Below are 25,227 nucleotides of genomic sequence, written 5' to 3' on the forward strand. Positions count from 1 at the left end.
CTCAGTGGGCTGTACCTAAGGGTTAATTTACTCATCGAGCCCTTCGTCGCAAGCAAGACGGGTTCGACGAGAACGGTGACCGGTGCTTGAAGTACCTAGAAGCACCGTTAGTGGATCGGGAGGATCCGAGATGACGTGTTTTGGGCGACGTCGACTGCTTTCCATTCTGTCCGCAGGATCGGGAATGGTCCCTCCTGACCGCCTGCATGCGCTTTTAAATGTCTCAGCCGCCTACCCCCTCTTGGCCGGTCACGTGGCTTAGTCACGCGACTTTAAAAGCAGTCAATTGAGCAACTAATAAACAATAATATTTTAATGGTTTGCAATATAAACCTCATATTTAATAATAATTCTTAATATCTACAGGACTCTATATTAATATAAATAATCGTAAACCTTACACTATGAGCTGCTGTTTGATAGAGCCGTCATTTCAGTTTAGTTTAACTAGATAGTTCTGACGTCACCTGTCTAACTTCAGAGATGTTTGATAAAATTCCATTTAAACTAGGACTGGGATTGTTACCGACTTTGAATGAGGAGTGTTTAGTGAATTCGCGTCACTGAAGCTGCTCGGTTTGCAGAATAGCAGAATGGATCGATCTTTTAAAATTTGGTAATGTAAATTCTCTTTGTCGGCCAACGCGATATGACAATCGAATTTTGTTAGTAGTTTATGATGTTGAATTATTCCTAAAATAGCAATAAATTAGGATTCCCTGTGTTATGAGATCCAGAGACTGACATACACACTTATATACGTTTAAATGTATACATATATAGATAATGAACATCCATGGGAATGGATAGAATATGAAATGTATATGTTAGAGGAAGTCTGAAAGTGGCACTTGTGGCAGAGAAGTTGAGAAGTGCCAGTTTGGGATGGTATGGACATGTGATGAGACGAAACTAACTATGAATGTGGAAGGATATAGAAGAAGAGAGAGACCTAAGAAGAAATTGATGGATTGCGTGAAAGACTGTGTTTGAGTGGAGTCAGCGAAGAAATTGTATATGATAGAGGAGCATCGAAGGAGAAAACTAGCTGCGCTGACCTCAGGTGAATGGGAGAAGGGCAGGAGAATGATGATGATGATAGATAATAAACAACCAGACAAAGATCAAACAAACCTTTCATAACACGAATGTTTGCCCGATACGGGAATCGAACTCACGGCCCTCGGCAGTCAGAGGCGCTGACTACGGCACCACCAAGTCAGTCGTATGTTTCAATATTTTCTACGTTCCAGAGCGGCGTATGAGTAATTTAACTTAAAATTAGCTCACAACAACAACACTAACAAACAACACACTTTCTAACAAATCTGCGGACCATAATTAATGTTATAATTTTCCATTCGAATAACAATCGAGTCCGCCCACCAGGAAGCTGTAACTCTACTTTATGATCCCTCGGGGGCATTAACATGCAGATTGTTACCGCCATTCCGGTTTCAACCGCCTCGAACCGGATTAGACCGATCCAACTTACCTTATATCTCGTGTTGAATCAAGATATTTTGATGACGATCGTAATTTCGACTCAGTAACTAAGTAAGTACACGTATAGGCATTTCGCGTGTAGGTAGTGACGAATTAAAACGGATTTATTGGCAACGATGGAAATTAGGTCGTAAAAATGTTATGTTTCTGTAACCGCGGTAAATTTAAAGGTATTTTTACTGTTTCTTATACGTACTGTGGATATTAGGACTAAAAACCGGTTTGGTAGGTCAAAAAACAATTAAAAAACACACAATGCTCAAAATCTTTACAGCGTGAAACTGAACGCATATGTTTTTTTTATTATATATTAACTGTGCATTTTTCACTCGATGATGATTTTGGCGCCTTTTTTTATAAATTTTAAAATATTTTATCTAGGTAATTATTTTCAGACTAAAATATATATAACATCAGTTCCACAAACCCGTTATCATTCGTCCCGAGTGTGAACACACAAAAAACATGTTTTGTTTGAAAATTAGTCACAAAATCGGTATCGAAGGTTAAGCGCCGGTTTCATTACAAATACATTTTTTTTATCTTTACATAAGGAGATTATTCACTTAGTGAATATGCCACTCCATTATATAAAGAAATAAAGGAAACTGTTATCGTCTCTGAAGGCCATTTCGGATTCCGGAAAGGCTAATACGTAATTTACACCTCCAACTTGAAATCTATATGTTTTGCAAAGAAATGTTGTCTCAAGTCATCGTTCCGCGCACACTCCATCATAATGTGAAAAGCATCTTCCACTACATCACAAACTGAACAAGACATTTATTTGATACTAATGTTCGTCCAATGATGGAAATTCGAACAGATTCCCTAACTTAAGATTCACAATTGACTTTGTGAGAAGACTAAAACTATTTCTTAAGGAATCACAACATGTATACAGCATCTAATAAAAATCGAACCCGTAAAATTTATGAAAAGCGTTATTCCTAGTGTTAGGGCATATTGCTCGGGTCGGCAGTATCGTCTTTTGTATGTCTATAGCGAAGCACTCACTGTTCTAAAACTGAGTCAGCTGTTATCTTCTTCTCTTATATATAAAAAATAATATGTGTAATGTAAGTGCGCGCGTAATTTCAGAAAGTCGGCAACAAATTGGATAAATCTTTTTTGTTGGATTTGTTATTTTCAGGAGAAGGGTATTATGAAAAAAAGAAAATTAAGAAAACTACGCACCATTTTGGAAAATTTAAGAATAAATACCCACGATATTGAATTTTCTAATAATTTTTTAATGTAACCTTATGGCGTTTGATGTAACATTGACAGAATGAGTGCTGCGAATATCGTAAAGGAGGGTGTAAAAAAAGGAATGTCATTTTAAACAAATGTATAAAAGAAAATTCAATAAAATTAATAATAACTCATAGTCTCCGAAGCGAAGCGAGGGCGGGTCGCTGGTAAAGTATAATTTGAACATTGGCTTAATGTCTCAAGGTAGGTCTTTTGATATATTTTTTTTAAGTCCATTAAGCTTTAACAATCACTTATCACTGTGTGCAGCATAAGTTCCTGGCTACTGAGCAGCGAAGAACAGCTCTGAGGAATTGTTTGAGATTATCCTTCATTTTCTATTTACCACCCACCTCCCCTTGCGGAGCCAGAGCTAATCCCTACTACTTAGGACTACTGCGTTGATTCATAGTGCATTTCCAGAGACTGCTTACTGCTACTACCCGCCTGGTTCTAGATTAAGCTGGCCATCAAAATATTTTACTGAGCACTACGTCATATCCTTTTCAACTGATGTTGAAAAAGAGTTATCACTGGTGGAAGTTTAAGATTTAATCCACTTCTCTAAATACAGGTCGCATAAATTTTTAGCACAGCACTGTAGACATACTGTAGACATCTTGATCTAGGTATTCTTTTTTTTTATTGCCCTTGTAGGCAGACGAGCTTACGGCCCACCTGATGGTGAGTGGTTACCGTCGCCCATGAACTTCAGCAATGCCAGGGGCAGAGCCAAGCCGCTGCCTACCGCAGATTCGTCTCACAAGATGCTCATTTTGGTTCTTTATGGAGTATGTAACGGATGTTTTTCACTTCTAGCAGACAGTGAACATCAGGATGATCGTTTAACTATCTACTTCTACAAAGACAGTAAAATGTAATTAAACAAGTAACTGCTACAAAACAAATTAATCCCAAACTGTAGTTAGTTAGTGTGTAGTGTTCGTTTAATCGCGTTAGTTCAAATGAAGCGCAGACATAACAGAAGCACACATGAGCGCCTAACAAGCGTAATACCTACAGATTAACATTTATGCAGTACTACAAATCATTAGCATCTATTCTATACTAATATATAAATCTACAGTGGTTTTTACGGATGTTCCGTTATAACTGCTGAACCGTGCATCCGATTGACTTGAAACTTGGTATCCATGTAGAAAATACATGTGCTTAATGGATAGGCTAATGTTCATATGAGTGTTGGACTCTCTACACCAGTTGCGGAGGCGTTAATGATGCGAATCTTCGTGGGGGTAAGAAATAATAATGTTAATTTTAGATGCCCAGCGAAGCGGACGGGTACAGCTAGTACTTATATAATTCTGGAAGGTTATATTGAATTAAATGTTTTGGAATGGCTTGTTCTATTTTAACCCAAAGGGAGACTAACTAACAGGCTACTTGGTTCTTTATTGCCCACAACCATAATAAAAAAGGTGGTAATGAGCAAGACTAGAACTAGAAAAAGTCCCTATTGCTGAGCACTTAAAATTTGTTTTGTCACTTGCTTTAAAACTAACTTAACCAAGTAGATCGTCAAATGGTCTGCCCATACTTAAAATAGAAAAGCCCTTTCAAAATCTTTAATTTAGTATCACAGCTATAGACCTCCCACTAGGTAGACCGCAGTTTGCTAAAGGGTTCGGAAATGCGCTGGATGGGGACTGCGCAGGACGAACCTTGGAGGAAACCTACTGGTGGTAGGATCTCTTCAGAGTTCGCGCGGGTAGGAACCACCACCCTGCCTATTTCTGCCGTGAAGCAGTAATGCCTTTCGGTTTGAAGGGCGGGGCAGCCGTTGTAACTACACTGAGACCTTAGAACTTATATCTCAAGGTCGGTGGCGCATTTACGTCGTACATGTCTAGGGGCTCCAGTAACCACTTAACACCAGGTGGGCTGTGAGCTCGTCCACCCATATAAGCAATAAAAAAAAAGGAAACCTAGTTCTAGCAATGGACGTTGATGATGCTGATATAAGCAGACACGCATACGCTCTGGTGATTAGTAGTCACAACTGCTCGTGGACATCAGCAATGCCAGGAGCACACCCGAGCTACTGCCTATTCTTGGTTTGCTACGTGTATTGGTTTATGACAAAAAAGATAAAATTTCTGTGTTACTATGTTTGAAAGAGATTGAGGGCTAGGATTCTTGCCGATTTTTTTTTATTAGTGAAAATGTAATATTGAATGGTAAAATAATAATGACATAATAACGTCTATAAAGACTTGAATAAACAACATCATGTCTTTGGTCGTTCGCAAAGGATGAGAAAAGAAGAAAATTTAAAAGTAACACGAATAGAAAATTGTCTCGAATACGTTCTTGTCTATTTTGATTAACTGAAAGAAACCTCGAATTTGAAAGTAAACACTTTTTATACGAATTTCGTTGGAAAACTATAATAATATCTTGTGATTGATTTCGGTTTTTTTTTTGTAATTTTTGTATTAATTAAAATGTGATAGATCTTCCATGTAAGTAGGGCAACAGCATCACGAAGGAAGCTCTTTATTTTAAAAAAGGTATCAAAGATAGGATCATTGCAACTTCCTTCGTAGCAAAGTTTCATCTAATCTTTCTTCTTATTTTTTCTTTACCTTACCCCACTAGGTAGGGTCGGCATGTAGGTGTTTCTACTATATTTATGTATATTAGTTCATATTATTTATTAATTTACATTGTACACCTACGCAATATTTAATATTATATCATGTTTAATTACGTATTCTATAACACACTCTCATACAGTACACAATTACGCTAAACAATCATACATTCACAACACTACTCAAAATTATATTATTTACACAAGCATAGTCGGGCGCAACCGCTAGTATGCGGCAAAGACCCCGACTATGTATAACTGCGTACGTACTGGTCGTCGCCTGCGCCACGACTCGGCCGCCGCTCGCGGCCAGTCGGGTTTGATCAACGCCACGCTAAGACTGTGTCACTCCTCGACTTACGCGTACTCTTTTGCTTTGTTACGATTTATTGCTTTCGTCTATTTTGTATTCTTGTGTTTGAACTTACTACCGCTTTATCTGTGCCTTCTGTACTCCGTAATTTCTCCTTCTAAATATTGCTATACTATCTGTGATTGGAAATAAACTGTCCATCCAATTACGGACTCGTTATTGTGCCGCCCGGCACTGGTGACCTTACCACCGCCATCAACGACGACCACAAACTGGTGACCCACGACTACGAGCACCCCGGAGAAACAGATGTCGGAATCCAGCGGATCGGACACGGCGCGTTCGCAGGTAACTACACGACCACGGCGACACGTCAAGATGGCGTCGCCTGTCGAGCCAACATGCCCGATTAAAGAACTACCCTCAACACACATCAGGATACCACCGTTCTGGCCTGAAAAACCCGAAATATGGTTTGCGCAAGTGGAAGGACAATTTGCCATCATGCGAGTGACTGACGAGACGGCAAAATTTTATCATATATTGGCCAGCCTCGATCGCCAATATGCCGCCGAGGTAGAAGACGTGCTCACCGGTCCTCCCGATTACCAGCGGCTTAAAGAGGAGCTGATAAAAAGGTTGTCGGCGTCCCGCAGTAACAAGGTGAAGCAGCTATTGACGCACGAGCAGCTCGGTACCCGCAAACCGTCACAATTCTTGCGTCACCTACAACACCTCGCCGGACCGGAGATCCCGGAGGACTTCCTGCGGACCATATGGACCAGCCGGCTACCAACCACGTTGCAGCCGATCGTCGCGTCGCAGTCGACGCTTCCATTAGACGCACTCGCCGAGCTCGCCGACCGTGTCCACGAGATCGCAGCCCCAGTACACCACGTTGCGGCAGCCGTGACGTCATCATCATCATCGTCATCTCAAATCGACAGGCTGTCCCAACAAGTAGCGGAGCTGACGCGGCAAGTCAGCGCCCTGACGACGCAGGTGCATCATCAACCGCGGCCGCAGGAGCGCGGGCGCGAACGTGAACGTCAACGAAAACGCAGCCACTCATCATCACGCCGGTCGCAGTCACACTACCGCAGGTACCCCATTTGCTGGTACCACAGCAAACACGGTGCCGAGGCGCGGAAGTGCGTGCGACCCTGCGACTACAAGACGGGAAACCCGACAAGCAGGCAAGTGATGGCGACTCGCGACTGCCACAACTCTACGGGTCGCCTCTTCATCAAGGACCGCAGCAATAATATAGACTTCCTCATAGACACTGGAAGTGACATTTGTGTTTACCCTATTTCTAAGTTGTGTGAACGCCGTGCTAAAACTAGTTATCAGCTCAGTGCTGCCAATGGTACAGTTATAGATACTTATGGTTATACGCAATTAAATGTTAATTTAGGTTTACGCCGCAACTTTCCATGGCGCTTTGTTGTTGCTGACGTCACTAAAGCCATTATAGGCGTCGATTTTTTGTCTCATTATCGACTCATAGTGGACGTCAGCCAACAAAGATTAATCGATAGTCTTACCAATATGAGTACTGTAGCCAGTCTAGATGTAAATAATAATCGTGTTACTAGTGTTAAGATAATGACAGGTGGCGACAGTAAGTACCACGCTATCTTGGCTGAATACCCGGAGCTAACACGCCCAGCTGGTACTCCAGGCATTGTCAAACACAACACGAAACACTACATACGCACTACACCAGGTCCACCCGTAGCATGCTCACCCCGTCGTCTCGCGCCGGACAAACTTAAAATTGCAAAACAAGAATTTAACATTATGATAGCCAACGGAACTGCACGTCCGTCTGACAGTCCATGGTCATCCCCGCTTCATCTTACTACCAAGAAGGACAACGGTTGGCGACCATGTGGTGATTACAGACAGTTAAATTCACGCACAATACCCGATCAGTATCCGATTCGTCATATACACGATTTTTCACAAAGTTTGTCTGGTTGTAAAATTTTTTCAGTCATCGATTTGGTCAAGGCCTATAATCAGATACCAACAGCGGAGGAGGATATCCCGAAGACCGCGATCACCACGCCATTTGGTTTGTTTGAATTTCCTTTCATGAATTTTGGACTTAGAAATGCCGGTCAAACCTTTCAGAGATTTGTCGATGAAATGACGCGTGGCTTTGACTTTTGTTACCCGTATTTAGACGATTTTCTATGTTTTAGCAAAACGCCACGTGACCACGAGGACCACTTGCGCCAACTTTTCAATCGTATGAAAGACTACGGTGTTCTTATCAACCCGGCCAAGTGTGTTTTCGGTGTGCCCGAAGTCACATTTCTCGGGTACCAAATCTCTGAAAGGGGCACAAAACCACTGGATAGCAAGGTCGAAGCAATCAGCAATTTCCCCCCACCAAAAACCGTCCGAGAACTCAGACGATTTTTGGGGATGGTGAATTTTTACAGGCGATTTTTGCCCAACGCCGCTCAGATTCAAGCCCCGCTGAACGCCTTGTTATCCGGTTCGGTTAAAGCTTCCCATCCGGTAGTCATGGAAGGAGATTCACTCAGAGCTTTCAAGGATTGCAAGAAAAGCCTTGCTGATGCAGCATTGCTGGCTCATCCTGACCCTCAAGCCAAATTAGGTCTAGTTACGGACGCCTCCGATACCGCAATAGGTGGAGTACTGCAGCAGCTCAAAAAGGAAGGTTGGCAGCCATTAGGTTTCTTCTCCCGCAAGCTGAGCCCGTCACAGATGAAATACTCTCCGTACGACCGTGAGCTCCTTGCAATTTACGAGAGCATACGCTACTTTCGGCACATGCTGGAAGCCACCCACTTCACAGTCTACACTGACCACAAGCCGCTGTGTTACGCTTTCCACCAGCGGGAAAGTAACTGTTCACCACGTCAGTATAGGCACCTCGACTTCATCTCGCAGTTCACCTCGGACATCGTCCACATCGCCGGTAGAGATAACGTGGTGGCGGATACCCTATCGCGCGTTGATGAACTGCAGACGCCTGTCGACCTAGAAGTGATGGCCAATCTACAAGCCTCAGATGCTGAACTCCAAGACCACCTAACAGGCGAGACTTCTCTTCGCCTAGTCCAGACGAGCATACCTGGGAGTCGTGCCGTTTTGTACTGCGACGTCAGCACATGGACACCCAGACCCTTCGTCCCACATCAACTGCGCCAGCAGGTTTTTGACTGCCTTCACTCGCTCAGTCACCCAGATCCAGGGCCTCCACACCAGCAGACGACTCGATCGGGGAGGAAAGTACGCTTTCCCGATTATTATCGACCTAAGTAGGTCTCTGGAGGGGAGTGTTGTAGGTGTTTCTACTATATTTATGTATATTAGTTCATATTATTTATTAATTTACATTGTACACCTACGCAATATTTAATATTATATCATGTTTAATTACGTATTCTATAACACACTCTCATACAGTACACAATTACGCTAAACAATCATACATTCACAACACTACTCAAAATTATATTATTTACACAAGCATAGTCGGGCGCAACCGCTAGTATGCGGCAAAGACCCCGACTATGTATAACTGCGTACGTACTGGTCGTCGCCTGCGCCACGACTCGGCCGCCGCTCGCGGCCAGTCGGGTTTGGTCAACGCCACGCTAAGACTGTGTCACTCCTCGACTTACGCGTACTCTTTTGCTTTGTTACGATTTATTGCTTTCGTCTATTTTGTATTCTTGTGTTTGAACTTACTACCGCTTTATCTGTGCCTTCTGTACTCCGTAATTTCTCCTTCTAAATATTGCTATACTATCTGTGATTGGAAATAAACTGTCCATCCAATTACGGACTCGTTATTGTGCCGCCCGGCACTGGTGACCTTACCACCGCCATCAACGACGACCACTAAACGGCACAGCTAAATTTTCTCTTCCATTCTCTTCTATAAGCCGTCAGCTCCACACTCACTCCTCTCTCTCTCACATCGTCATTTATACACTCCATCCATGTCTTCTTCGATCGACCTCTTCCCCATCTAATATTTCCTGTGAAACAAAACGATTCACCAGACAAAAGACTAACTGTGGTAAAACCATTTACTTGTTCACAGAATATCTTAATATCAGACAGGCATTGAGCTCGTCTGTGCTATATACATACATACCAAATACCGAGTAAATAGATAGTGACGTCATTTCGTTTGAAACACTTTTTGTCCCGATCTATTTAACAGAGAGACACTTAAAACAAAAAACGAAATTCCATTCCAAAGGTCGCCTCCATTAAAATGGAGGCCTAGAATTAGAATACACAAACGCCGGCGGTCATTTGCATACAGTGCGGGAAGAACGCCTTCCGAAATTGAGTTTCCCGTGTCGCCGAAAAACCAATATGGCCGCGTGTGCTTAACCGAACTATAGGGGAAACGATTGCTTCGCACCTCTATATATATTATGGGAAACGGAAACATCAGTTGGATTTCTAAAGCTTGCGTGAAGAATTGTTAATCTTGGTTATTATTAGTGATGTCAGATGAAGTCTAAAAGTGGCACCTGTGACAGAAGTTAAGAAGTGCGCGCTTGGGATGGTGCGGACATATGATGAGATGAAATGACAATGAGAATGGTTAGTGAGTGTTAACTATGAATGTGGAAGGCTATACAGGAAGAGACCTAAGAAGAAAAGGTTGGATTGCATGAAAGACGATATGTGTAAGAGCGGAGTGAGCGAAGAAATGGTATATGATAGAGGAGTATGGAAGGACAAAACATGTTGCGCCGACCTCAGGTAACTGGGAGAAGGGCAGGAGATTGATGATGTTTATTATTAGTCATGTATTTTTTTATAGTATAAACAAGTAAACTACTCAATAGTGGACCTAAGTAACCTAACTAGTGGACTTACGTAAGGACATGAGTTCTAAGTCTCGATATAAGGGCCTTGTCGAAGCCGTCTGTGATTGTTAGATTTTCTACCAGTTCATATGTGACTAGAGAGAATTGCCAATGTTAAGCGTCTAGCGGAGCCCATGGACAGCAACTCGCTTATCGAAGCGCGTGATTGTTTAATGTTTGAAGTAAACGGTACGATGTCATCAAACCAGTGACCTTGCAGTATTACCTACCGTCAAAGCTGTCGTGTTTAGTCTAATTAGAAACTTATTAAGCCTTTGCCTGCCATGTAATTATGTTGGCGCCTGGGTTGCTTAGCTTTGCCTTCTTTTGTTTATTAGTATGCCGTGGATAACGACTTTTAGTTGTCGTGGATAACGACTTTTAGTAATATTAAGACGGTGGTTTTGATTATTATTTTAAATGATGAAATGTTTTTTTGATAAATATCACAAAATGAAGGGTAGACTCCGTAACGCCACAGTATAAAATGGCGGTACGTGGACAGAGTCGTGGCATTCCGTGTCAGACAGTCATTCCGTCCGTCTCAGTCAGTTAGTCTCTGGCAGTCAGTCAGTCAGTCAGTCGGTCTGTCGGTATGTGCAACGAAACTGTCGGTTTACCCTGTCATTGTGAAAGTTGTGTGTGTTGAGTTTCAATAATTATTATTCAAAAGGTTTTATTGACTTTTTATAAACTGAGTTCAACCAAATACGAGTGATGACGGAACCTACCGCTTAGCCATCCCTGGCGCCGCCTCCGACAAGTATATTAGATCTCTTAGAAATAGATTTTATCTCAGTATCTTCGGATTCGTCTTTCCCAGAGTCAACTAGATATCCCGGCGCCTTAGTAAGGAGATCGAAGAGAGAAATCAACATAATTACTTCAGCGCGCCGCGTAGGGCACCGGTGACCTACATCAAGGCAAATGGTTAATCTGCTTGTTGGCTAGCCGACGGCAGCTGTTTGTAAATGGATACATTTTATGCTCATCAGCTGAGAATGTTAAAAAAACATTAGCTCATCATTAAACAAACGCTTATGTCAAATAAATTACAGAACGACGTCACATTCTTTAGATTCAAGTCTCGTGGAATGTATTCTTCATTAGTTTAATTAATATAGTCGCTCGTGTTTCTCTTAAATGTTTGTGTTTGTGTCAACAAAGCAGGGTATCGAGTGCGCTGAGATGTTATGTCAAGTTATAATTATACTTTAAAACTGGTACGGGATAGCTGTTTTTTCTACGACCAGTAAACAGGAGTTAGGACCTTCCGATTTTATGTTACAGAAAGATCTAGTATTGTACAATTAGCACGTTTATGTTTCTTTTGAGTGGGAGACGAAAAATTATTTTGTGTATTGCTTTGAGAATGTCGCCTAATGTTCACATAATGAGAATGAAAAGGTATTCAAGAAAAAGTGCTCAATAATTCAGGTATAAAAATAAGCCTTATAGATTTACCCACGTGCGGTGGAAGTTATAAGAATAGGTCCAGACCATGGACTCACTGTAATCCATCTATTTCACCAATTTATATATTAACTACAAGTCTCAATGTCGGTGTTGAAATTCTAGTTGCGTTGTCTCAGAGTAAGGGCATGATTTGTCCGCCCATCTTAGCTGGTAATGACAAATCGTTACGTGTTTCAAACGTGTCGATATTGTCAACCAATTCGGTGGGGTAATGAACTCTATTTGTATTCATACTGAAGTCCTGACTACTGATTCAAATAACCAGTATTAGTAGAACGGCGCAGATGTTCATCTGTTTTCTTTAGTTATACTTATTCTGAGTTTATTAAAATTAAACCTATTTTTCGTATACTAAGGTTCGTTTAGTTTTCGTGGCCACACGGACGATTAAGGTGAAATATAATTAATCAAATATAAATATAATTAATACGTGCAGCAAAAACTTTGTACTCCTTTTTACGAAAATTGCGCGGTCGGAGGAGTATGAAATTTTCCACACTTATAGAGAATATAGAGAAGGAGGGCAGAATGTTAATATATTTTTAAATTATGCATTAATAATGGGTTAAAACAATAAATAAAATTATTACTCACACTACCACGTATTTGACACAAGACAGTCAATTACACACACATACACTGTATTTATTTTGAAACTCTGTGGTCAAATATGGGTCAAATTGAGAATAGATTAATATTGTTTGTCTTTAATATTATTTATCCATAGGGTAGTCTTGGTGAAATCTGTGATTATATAAGTATAATAGAGATAATAGAAATATAATAATGCCAGTAAAGGCCGTCAAATATAATAACCGTAATAATGTCTAAAATTATAATTTCAATTAATTATAGTCTAATTTCGACTATAGTGGGACCACTAGTAAATATAATATTATAGGCAGGGGCTTGGCTCTGCCCCTGGCATTGCTGAAGTTCATGGGCGACGGTAACCACTCACTATCAGGTGGGCCGTATGCTCGTCTGCCTAGAAAGGCAATAAAAAAAATATATATATAGAATAATATAATGAAATGAAGGGAACAATTTTGATAATTATCAAATTCGTTCGCTTCCTTGTTCGAGTGGTTAGTGACAAAGGTTCCAGAATCTTAAGGTTCGATTCCTGACCAACTCAGTATATTTGTAATATTTTTATTACTTAGATGGGTGGATCAGCTCACGGCCCACCTGGTGTTAAGTACCGGAGCCCATAGGCATCTACAACGCAAATGCCGCCACTCATTTTGAGACATGAGTTCTAAAGTCTCAGTTGTAACAGTACAATGGTTGCCCTACCCCTCCTCGCGTCGTTTTCCTCATTACTGAGGGTCGTGACTCCCCCGCTGCATCAGTTTCTCCTGTACTCACAAGATGTCCTACCACTAGTAAAATATTTGTAAAAGATCATTGATTTTCGAAATGTTGGAGTGGAATATAATTTGCGTAATTACTGGTGGTAGGCCCTCTTGTGAGTCCGCGCGGGTAGGTACCACCACTATGCCTATTTTCTGCCATGAAGCAGTAATGCGTTTCGGTTCGAAGGGTGGGGCAGCCATTGTAACTATACTCGAGACCTTAGAAGTTATATCTCAAGGTGGGTGGCATTTACGTTGTGGATCTCTATGGGCTCCAGTAACCACTTAACACCAGGTGGGCTGTGAGCTCGTCCACCCTTCTAAGCAAATAAATAAAAAATATATATCTGGATGTGTGTTGTAGATAATTCCAGTTTAGGGCCGTTTCATGTTCCGTAATGATATGATGAAACAGCAGGAGTCGCACATAGCTTCTTATTGAAACTGGTCACAAGGTTTGATGATAGCTCGAATGGATAACAAATAAAAATCCTATAATTTGGGCCAATGTTCCGATTGGAATCTTAACCTGATTTGGTTAAGATTTTGAGCGGAAATTCATACGCTCATGTACCTCAGTAGCATTGTAAACAATCAAACAATATTTTTATTTAAAACTAGCTGACCCGGCAGACTTCGTAGTGCCTTAATCGATAAATAAAATACCTAAACTTTTGTATAAAATAAACTTAAAACAAACAAAAGGAATCCGTCCGACGGGGGACACATCAAACGAAAAACAAAATTGTTATATTTATTTAATTCCGAGCATTTTCATATTTATTCATATCATATTTATTTGTGACTATACTGAGAACTTAGAACTGTATCTCAAGGTGTGTGGCGCATTTACGTTGTAGATGTCTATGGGCTCCAGTAACCACTTAACACCAGGTGGGCTGTGAGCTCGTCCACAAATCTAAGCAATAAAAAAAAAAAATTCTTCACTTTTAAACCTTCCCTGGACTTTCACAAATCATTCAAGACCAAAATTAGCCAAATCGGTCTAGCTGTTCTCGAATTTTAGCGAGACTAACGAACAGCAATTCATTTATATATACCTAGTCAGGTCATAAGTATTGTCACACAGTAAAAACTTTTCTTTTAGAATGCTGGCCACAAAAAAGTTTAGTGAATTCGAATTTCGAATTGTTCATGAAAATAAAAATGTATACTTTTAGAATTTTACTCATTTTTAAATACGGAGTGGACGCTTAAAGAAGACCGTGTTGCAGTTATTGCGTTGCATCGTTGCGGTTACGCGCCAATTCAAGTTTTTAACATACTGAAAAATTTGAATATAACCAAAAGATTCGTTTATCGTACCATCAAACGATACAATGAAGACTCTAGTGTAGATGACAGGTCAAGAAGTGGTCGCCCTCGGTCTGTTAGGACTCCAGCAGTGATAAAAGCAGTGAAGGCGTGAATTCAAAGAAATCCCAAACGTAAGCAGAAACTGTTGGCCCTTCAGATGGGGTTAAGCAGAACCACGGTGAAAAGGGTGTTAAATGAAGACTTAGGGCTTCGGGCATATCGAAGACAAACAGGACATCGTTTGAATGCTCCTCTAATGGACCTGAGACTGAAGAGATGCCACGCTTTGTTGAAGCGGTACGCGGGAAAAAAATATCGGGAGATTCTTTTTTCGGATGAAAATTTTTTTACCGTTGAAGAGAGCTACAACAAACAAAATGATAAGGTGTACGCACACAGTAGTGAAGAAGCGAGCAACCGTATTCCGCGTGTCCAACGAGGTCATTTTCCATCCTCGCTCATGGTATGGTTGGGAGTTTCTTATTGGGGCTTAACAGAGGTACATTTTTGTGAGAAAGGTGTAAAAACAAATGCAGCTGTGTATCAAAATACAGTCCTGACGAACCTTGTGGAACCTGTTTCTTATACCATGTTCAATAACAGGCACTGGGTATTCCAACAAGATTCGGCGCCAGCTCATAGAGCGAAGAGCACACAAGACTGGCTGGCGGCGCGTGAAATCGACTTCATCCGGCACGAAGACTGGCCCTCCTCCAGTCCAGATTTGAATCCGTTAGATTACAAAATATGGCAACACTTGGAGGAAAAGGCGTGCTCAAAGCCTCATCTCAATTTGGAGTCACTCAAGACATCCTTGATTAAGGCAGCCGCCGATATTGACATGGGCCTCGTGCGTGCTGCGATAGACGACTGGTCGCGCAGATTGAAGGCCTGTATTCAAAATCACGGAGGTCATTTTGAATAAAATGTAGTGTCATAAGAATCTATGTTTTGTTAAGTTCATTTTGGTATATGAATGGTTACATAATAAATAAACTTGTTTCAATTATTTTACATTAAACATGTGACAGAATTTATGACCTGACTAGGTATGTATAGATTGTATATTAATGAATTTTATGTTCAGTGTTTGACAATCAAAAAGCATTTTCAACTAGAACACTAATTGTCGACGGCTTTTGTCGACGTAATGTCCTTGTCAACAGATTTCTTCAAATTTGAATGGTGGGGTAGCCGTTTTACCTATACTGAGATCTTAGAACTTATATCTCAAGGTAGGTCGCGGCATTTACGTTGTAGATATAACCACTTAACACCAGATGGTCTGTGAGTTCGTCCACCAACCTAATCAATATAAAAAAAAGTTTCAAATTTATTCATTTGAATGACCTAATTTATTTTTTGTTTAAAAAAACTTTCGATCTCTGAACATTAAAACTTTTATTTATTTACTAGCGATCCGCCCTCGTTTCGCTTTGGGAACTGTAATTCATTATTGATTATGAAAATGAGATGGCAGAATTTTTTTCTACTTACATGACATTTACCGTCATATCTTGGGTAATTCACATTATATCTTTATAAATTATAGCCTACGTGTTACTCTGATGTGTAAGCTATATATTTGTAAAGTTTCATCAAAATCCATCGAGTAGTTTTTGCGTGCAATAGTAACAAACATACATCCATACATTCTTACAAACTTTCGCGTTCATAATATTAGTGGAATTGCACATACGGAATTCCTAATGAAGTATTTTGATTGGATTTTGCAGGTTGAAGACTAGCTAACTAGAATTGCATTTATAGTTTGATTTCAAATCGTTTATTACTTTAGGTTTTTTAAATTTATAACATCTCGGATACAGTTTTGATTTTTCCTAATTTATTTGGAAGAACGAATTAAAAAAAATCAAACTAATTAAGATAACTGTTTCAGTTTTCCTGAATTTTCCGGTACAAATTTTAAAATATATGCGGCTTATTTAATGTGCCTTGTGGCAACTACGGCAATATTCTAGCGCCATTCCATCACACCCAGCGGGACAGTTATAATCTAACTTTTGTGAAAGCTCCCCTCTTTCGTAATAAGAATAAGCTTTATGGCTTTTTTATACGTAAAAAGTTACTCGAGACGACGATATCTCCTAAAGTCTAGAATAATGTTTTGCGTTATATTTCTGAGGAGCTACAGGTAAGGCGTGCTGTAATTTAAGTTTGAATTTTTAAGACTTACTGTAAGTTATCTCTCAAAGAAAGAATTACCTATATTTTACCGCTTATTGTTTTCTTTGTTTTTGAAGTTATACTTCTTTAGGCGCGTTATGAAAAATTGATGAGAGTGAAATTTTACGATGCGCGCGCACCGTGACACAAAATTAACAGAATGAAGTTGCCCACTAAATCGCTCATTACAATACGACCGACGTAACTTGGCGAGTCTGAATATAGCCGCAGGTGACTTTCCGAACCGTACCGAAAATTACCGAATTTATACGATGTCAAGATGTTTTGAATGTAAGTGTAACTTTCTATTATTATTCTTTATTGTACACACAGTTAATATTACAATAATTGCGTAAGATATAAAAAATGGCGAGCTTAACTCAACAATTGAGTTTTCTACCAGCTAACCGTTCTTAACGAACTTAACTTAACTTAACTTCTTATGAATAAATATATTACATACAAAAAAAAAAAAAAAAAGGGATGTCCAATATGCGTGTTTGAGGATGTTGTTTAATCGATTTTTTTTTCAAATTGATTGAAATTTAAATAACAAAAAAAAAGAAATAATTTAATAAAGATGAAGTATAACTTCTTACGCGCGTACATAAGTACACGCACCCTTTTTTTGACTTTACGCATCAACATTTTTTACCCGTCCAATTAGAAGTAATTATGGTTTCCAGAACTGACTTCTGCTAGATTCATAATTGTTTTAGTCAGGTGGATTACAAGTTTACAAATTTATCTCAGCAAATAAATAATAAATGTAACGATTATTTAAGCCGATAATGGAAAAGCCAAAATAGGTTTATGAGTTTGAATATTCATAATTAAAAAGTATATATACACTTTGCATAGATGGTCGAACGAGCTCGCAGTCCATCTGGTGCAAAGTGGTAACCCAAGGTTATTCAGATCACCCTGCACATGCCACCCCCACAATGAGGTATAAGTTCTCGATTGTAACATAGAACTATGTAACTATAATGAGAACTTAGAACTCATATGTCAGAGTGGGTGGCGGCATTTACATTTTAGATGTCTATCTTAACACCAGCTGGGCTGTGAGCTCGTCCACACATCTAAGCAATAAATAAAAAGGTCCCCCTTCCAGCCAGAATGCATGATCACTTCGCAGTAGAAGATAGCATGATAGTACTGTCTACTTGTAAGGCCATAGTAAATTCCAATTGGCGATTGCTGTGCACTGGTATAATACTCGGATATTATAGCTGCCCATTCTCCGATTGATTCCCTCAATGACCATTATGACGCCCACGGAAAGGAATGGAGTGGTGCTTATATAGAGACCACACAGTTTTTACATACTTCATGTTCCTAAATCTATGTTGAATTAACGTTCAGCTCTTGTCTAATCCAAACAGAAACTTGGCGAAGAAAGCCCTAAGATACCTCTAAATTAGAAAGGATAAGACATACCTTTATAATACATACATCCGGAATATGAGATATAGATAGAATAGGTTTATTCAAAACACAATGGGCTCTCAGGTACGTCTTCCTACACCTGCGCTCTCGAACCAAGTGGCGTTCTCTTAAAATCCACATAATATAAACGTTTCTAATGCTATGTACTTTAGTTTTTAAAAAAACTGTTAAGGAATATTCATTTGAAAAACGACCATTTAGGTGTTTGATTTGGTTCTAAGGCGACGGCCTTTCCGTGGCTATTGAGGAATGGCAACTGGAAAATGGGTGTCAGATATCTCTAAGCATCATACCACAATACTGTGATTAACCAATAGTTAACCGGCCGTTATCAGTGAGCCCGTATTTTGAGTCTTCGCAGGTGGGTACCAGCATACCGCCTGTTTTTGTCGCGATTTTTATGGAAGTAGTGGTCATTCAATGCAATGAAGACTTTAATGTCATATTTCAAGATCGGCAATGTAACGAACGCATTGATTTTAATTGAATGTTCTTCTTAAGTAGTTTTACTCAAATTATCCTTGGGTGGGGCAATTGTCGTAAATGTTATTGCTTATATAAGCAACTGCTGGTAGATACGTTAGTTGTACTTTTTAAAGTACTTTATTGTATAGCTCAGGTGTTACTCAAGTGCACTTACTTTTTGAATTGTATACGAAATGAGACTCTGAATAAATACGACTAGGGTTGTGATTTGAAAGATATTCCAAAAAAATCTGCAGCGGCCCGTCCTTAGGATTCACGCTATTTAAAGCAAAGGGCGAGCTGTTTGTGGAGTATATCATTCTGGTTAAGATGATTGATTGAAGTCGTCGTGGCCTAACAGATAAGACGTCCAGTGCATTCGTGTTGAGCGATGCACCGATGTTCGAATCTCAGGCGGCTACCAATTTTTCTAATGAAATACGTACTCAACAAATGTTCACGATTGACTTCCACGGTGAAGGAATAACATCGTGTAATAAAAATGAAACCCGCAAAATTATAATTTGCGTAATTACTGGTGGTAGAACCTCTTGTGAGTCCGCGCGGGTGGGTACCACCGCCCTGCCTATTTCTGCCGTGAAGCAGTAATGCGTTTCGGTTTGAAGGGTGGGGCAGCCGTTGTAACTATACTGAGACCTTAGAACTTATATCTCAAGGTGGGTGGCGCGTTGTGGATGTCTATAGGCTCCAGTAACCACTTAACACCAGGTGGGCTGTGAGCTCGTCCACACATCTAAGCAATAAAAAAAAAAGATGATTAGAGTCGTTTTCAACGTCGATCAGACACGATGTTTCTGTGCTACAACGTAATCCTAATGAGGCTTTGAGGAGTCCTCAGCAGTTCAACTTACGCTGGATGATAATAATATCCTTAAACAACGGTAGCGTCTCAGTATCCTGTGAGCAGAATCATTGGCTGCCTTGCAAATCAGTTAAACACTTGTAATAAGTCTTGGGCAAGATTTTCCCAATTTTGCAAAGTATTGTAAAAATAATACTGTTTCATTTGATACACACGGATTTTTAAGTACATGAAATATTGTGTTTCAGTTATTTCGAATTTATCCTCGTAGCTTTTATCCTCGTAGCTTAGTGCAGACCACAAACCGCATCGCAGCTTTAATATCCAACTTTGTGAGAACAAGCGCAAGTTTCGGATGTGAGTTTGCAACTCGTCACAGTGTATTCAATAACGCTGTCATGTTGACGTTGAGACAGTCTTGAATTCACTCTGCTATTAAATTTGTATACACCAATTATGATAAGCAGAGGTTCATCACTAGTTTCAAGCTTTGACTGCACTCCATAGTACAGTTTTTTTTTAATTTTTTTATTGCTTAGATGGTTGGGCGAGCTCACAGCCGAACTGGTGTTAAGTGGTTACTGGAGCCCATAGACATCTACAACGTAAATGCGCCACCCACCTTGAGTTATCAGTTCTAAGATCTCAGTATAGTTACAACGGCTGCCCTACCCTTCAAACCGAAACGAATAACTGCTTCACGGCAGAAATAGGCGGGCTGGTGGTACCTACCCGCGCGGACTCACAAGAGGTCCTACGCCCAGTAAAACCAGCAACATGAATGCCCTTGTCTATTTTGAAATTCCAACCATATGGTTGCATCGAAGTAGTAATAGAAGGAAGTACTAATATATACTTCCGTGAGCTTCTAATATCGTATAAATATCCCATCCTGCAAACTTCACGAACATCGTAAATTTAAGATCTCAATTTGAAATATAACTTAAAGCTATGAAAGCTTTAAAAACATGTTCATACTCTTCGCTTTGAAGTTTCAAAGCTTCGCGCGCTACGCTTTTTTAATGTCAGTCTTGAGTTTGAATAACTCAACGGCACGGCTTTATAAGAAACAAAAGAACTCTGATGTAATCTACATAAATTAGGAATCATGGTTTTGATCGTTTCCTATTACAAAGCGAAGATCTGCTACAGATCTTTTCTCAACAGAACGACCGGTTCAAATTTTCTTGTTAATTTCAGCAGGATTTCTCAGAATTAGCGCAATTCATGTTTTTGCCAGATTTCATTTGGGATTATATTAGATTTTATATTAAATTATTGTATTTTGGATTTAGTTTTGAAATACAGGAGAATGTTTTAAGAAAAAACTGGGATTCATGTAGATCATGTTGTGTGCGTGCACGGTTTTTACTATTGATTCAAACCACACAAGATATAGGATTCATCAAGTTACCTTTGTTCGGCTTATTGGTCTAGTGATTAGCATCAATCGATTTGCAGCCCGGATCATTTGTATGTATTTGGCATGGCATTCTAGGTCTCTTGTTCTGTGTATGCCTTTTTTCGGCATCCAGAGCACATGATTTAATTTTGGCTTGGGGTGTTTGTGGGCGGTGGTTGGTCGCAAGTGTAAAGGTTTCGATCCTAGAAATGTGAGAAGCATCTTTATTTGAAAGAGGACGCCAGAAGAAACGGCTATAAAAGTTAAAGAAGTGCGTTGAAATATAGAAAAAAATATAATGTATCTAAAATTTTAGGTCATCAATGCTTAGGACATATGTCGATTATGTTAGTTAACAATCTAATTTCAGCTATAATTTTTTTTGTTACAGACAAAGCACCATCGGAGGCTACATTCCGAGGGGCTGAATTCCTCTCGTATGACTTGACGCAGACAGGTGGAGAGCCCATCGTCAGCACACAGGACACTATATCACTATATTTTAAGACAAGACAACCTAATGGACTGTTGTTTTATACTGGTAAGATATTTTAGTATATAGCTTTTATATCTCTAGCTTTTATAGTCTATCAAATTTGTTTGTCCTAGTAAACCCAGCCCGTATCAAATGGTGATGTTTTGTAAAATAATACAAACTCTCATTTTTTCTTTAAGTATTTTCTCCTAAAATAACCCCACAAAAGTTATACATTTTACGTAGTTCTTGGTCTAGTGGGAGCCCACGTTTTTGCTTATTTATGTTGCAGAGCAGTGATGCATTTCAATTTATAGGGTCATATTTTATATAGTGAACATGCTAATGTTTCTGTAAAACACTTAAGATTAGATATTAGCTCCTATAAAGCGTCCTGTGAAGTGAGAATAAGAATGAAAACAACATTGATGGTTTAATCTGCATACAATTAATTATTTTATTGTTCAAATTAAGCAATATTTTCCACCAGGTCACGAAGCAGACTACTTGAATTTAGCGGTTCGTGATGGTGGAGTTTCTCTTACGATGGGTCTCGGAAACGGTAAGCAGGAGATGCACATCAAACCGTCTAAGACGAGATTCGATGATCATCAGTGGCATAAGTTAACGGTGCACAGAAGGATACAGGAGGTAAGAGAAACGTGTTTACCGAGAAATTTGAAGTGAAATTGTTAATTCTAAGGGTCCTTTAGCAAACTTCTTCAAATAGATTACGAAAAGGATAAATGTCGCTTGAACTCTAAATAGAATTTGTAAAAGCATAGATCGGATTTCGTTGCAGCTCTCCTTATTTCAGAAGGATTCTAGTGCTTATAATAATAATAGATGCTATCAAAAAAATAATACATAAAGGCATGGCAGTGCTAGATATAGATCACAGATCATCATATAACAATCCAAATTTAATTAAATCATAACCATTCATTATTAAATCATAGACTCTTGTTTTGTGAAACACGCGCCAAAGGATACAAATAAAGTAGACTTTATTCTGTGTATTTGACATCAATTTAGAAATAAACGCATATTAGAAATAATTCAGTAGAATATCTACGCACTATATGGACATTAGGTATAAGAGTTTTACTTAAATATAAAATAAAAAAATTGCCTGTAGATAAGTACCGAAATTTGTGAACATAAATTTTATATTAAAGGCCATGTTTTCAATATCGGAGTCACCTAGTTCACATATCAGCTACAAATTTGGAGTTCTTTGAACTTTGATCGATATTTTCTGACTTATGAGCGGGTCGCGTGAGTTGAATGTTACTTGAAGAATAAAATGCGAAAATCAATGACAGGTCATATTACGATGAATTATTTGTTAGAAGGGCAGCACACTTCAACCTTGAGACAGGCAAGGTGAGATGCGCAGTCCCTTTGTGCTATTTGTGGGGCCAAATAACCCCTTGATACATGGTTGGCATGATGGGCACTATAATTTTGGAATCATCTTGGCCTAAAAGACGCCCGGTGCATTCGCTTCGAGCGATGCAATGCTGTTCGAGTCCCACAGGCGGGTAGAATTTTTTCTAATGAAATACGTACTTAACAAATGCTTCGCGATTGACTTCCACGGTGAAGAAATGACATCGTGTAATAAAAATCAAAACCGCAAAAATATTTGTGTATATAGTTACTGGTGGTAGGATCTCTTGTGAGTTCGCACGGGTAGGTACCATCACTCTGCCTATTTCTGTCGTGAAGCTGTAATGCGTTCGGCTTAAAGGACGGGGCAGCCGTTGAACTGTAAAAATTGAGACTTAGAACACATTTCTCGTGGTGGGTGGTGGCATTTATTTGATTGACGTCTACGGGCTCCGGTGAACACTTAACACCAGGTGTACTGTGATCTGGTCGATATTAGCGATAACAAGAGAAAACAAATAGTATGCAGTTCGCAAGCGGTAAAAGTGAGACCTACAGAAGTATTAGATCTCATTATTTCGCCAAAGCTTTCTCTTCTTAGCTATTCATCCCATATGGTAGTGGGGTCAGCTTTCCTTATTATTTTCCTATATTTCGCCTGTCTTTGAAATCTTCATCAGTAACATTGCATTCGCTGTTATAATCTACATCTTTCCACCTTGTCTAGGGTCTCTAGGTTCACCGGAGTAGTTGATCTTCAGTGTCAGATTTCCGACGTGGTCTGGTGACCTTGTTTTTACTTCGCAAGCTAAATCCTCTAAATTCATATTTGTCTTGTTTAAGTATCGCTTCACAAGTGTCGTTTCGGTTACATTGAGATTAAAATCTAAGCGGTACAATGAAGTTTTCAATAAACAAAATGATCCATAATGATATAATTTTTATGAAGGCTTTAAAAACAAAAGTAATTACGGTGCTCATGTATTATATTATTAATTACACTTTGATTCACTATCCTTCTAATGAATTCTGTTTAATTTTCCTCAAATTATATTTTGGTTTATCGATAATCTACGATCGATCAATTGATAAAACCTTTTGTAGTTCTTTTCAATTTAGGTTAATCATATTTTTTTATATTGTATCTTATGATCGAGTACTGGTTTTGTTGTGCTGTTCCTAATGTTTTTGTGTGAACGTTATTCAATTTTAGTTCATCGACCTATTTATTATTCATTTGAGTGTGTGAAAGATGAAGAAGAAATATTTGTTTGATCCAATCTAAAAAATAAGCGCTCTGATTGTGAGCTATAGTTGAAAGTTTGCCGCAAAGTTAATATTTCGAATGTCCAGTTAGGTTTTCGTGGAAAAAATACAATCAAAATCTTGTCTTTGAATATTTTTAACTCAATTGTGCCAAATTTCCCACATTGTTTTTACATCTATAAATTATTGACTATAAAGGACTGGTTAGTATTATTTATTTAAAATATTTTTCGTTTGAAAAGACACATGGATTCCTTTGAAATAAACAAATTGGTTTTTTATTTGGTTTCCTTATTTGTTTTTCTTTCGTTAAAATTGTCTGCATTGTATTCGTGTGATTTTTCAATAGTAAGTTATGACCAACGCAGGTCAGATTAAAAATCGACCCTAAGATAATTACTTTTCATAATCGCGTGTACTGTACCCTAAGCTGTAAAACACTTCCAATAGTGAAAGTTGCCAATGAATTGAAGAGTACAATTGATCCAATGCTAGATTTCAAAGAAATAGCGGACGGTTCAGATAACGATTTCAATTAACTCGGCAATCCTTTAGTTTAACAAACGGTTGCGGGAAACTAAGTAAGTACATACCTTATTTGTTTCTATTTCGAAACATTTCCGAGTATTTCTCTTGAGTTTCTCGTTTTGTATTTGTTGGTTATTTCCTTTGGGATATTAGATTATTGGAGATTGAAGAGCGGATGTTTGGGTGTGAAATTTCCTCGCGTGATAGGCAGAAGCTAGGAAAAGTCATGTGTTTCGAGATTGGCTTTTCGCCGTCGGTAGGGCGCGTAGAGAGGTTAGTTCCTATAGTTTTTATGAGCTAAGAAAAACTGGTGAGCTCATGCCCCATTTGATGATATGCGGTAGCGAGTTGGTGCTACCTATCTGTCTGGATGTACCATGCCCCATAATTAGTAATTAGGATTAAAATTGAAAATAAGATTAAACATTGAAATACTACGCTTAGCCATCATGCTTGTGATCCGTGTTAAAAGGGGGATCGAACTATTTTGATCTATGCAATGCTTTAAAATTAGAAAAAAAATAC

The 25,227-nt window shown here is 39.2% G+C and overlaps 1 protein-coding gene and 1 non-coding gene across 3 annotated transcripts in view; both read left to right on the forward strand.

Annotated features, from left to right (window-relative positions):
* LOC101744215 (neurexin 1) overlaps positions 1-25,227 on the forward strand; it is a 193,118-nt gene that overhangs the window by 134,775 nt on the left and 33,116 nt on the right. For both annotated transcript variants that reach the window (XM_012688613.4, XM_012688612.4), the window contains exons 6-7: positions 21,433-21,582; positions 22,007-22,167. In XM_012688613.4, the coding sequence (XP_012544067.2) occupies positions 21,433-21,582; positions 22,007-22,167 (311 nt within the window). The remainder of the gene's footprint in view (positions 1-21,432; positions 21,583-22,006; positions 22,168-25,227) is intronic.
* Mir3412 (microRNA mir-3412) lies at positions 11,589-11,698 on the forward strand. Its single transcript, NR_107690.1, has one exon. It is a non-coding gene; the product is annotated as a microRNA mir-3412 (primary transcript).

Source organism: Bombyx mori, chromosome 25, assembly GCF_030269925.1.
Source record: "Bombyx mori chromosome 25, ASM3026992v2".
In the NCBI taxonomy this organism is placed as follows: Eukaryota; Metazoa; Arthropoda; class Insecta; order Lepidoptera; family Bombycidae; genus Bombyx; species Bombyx mori.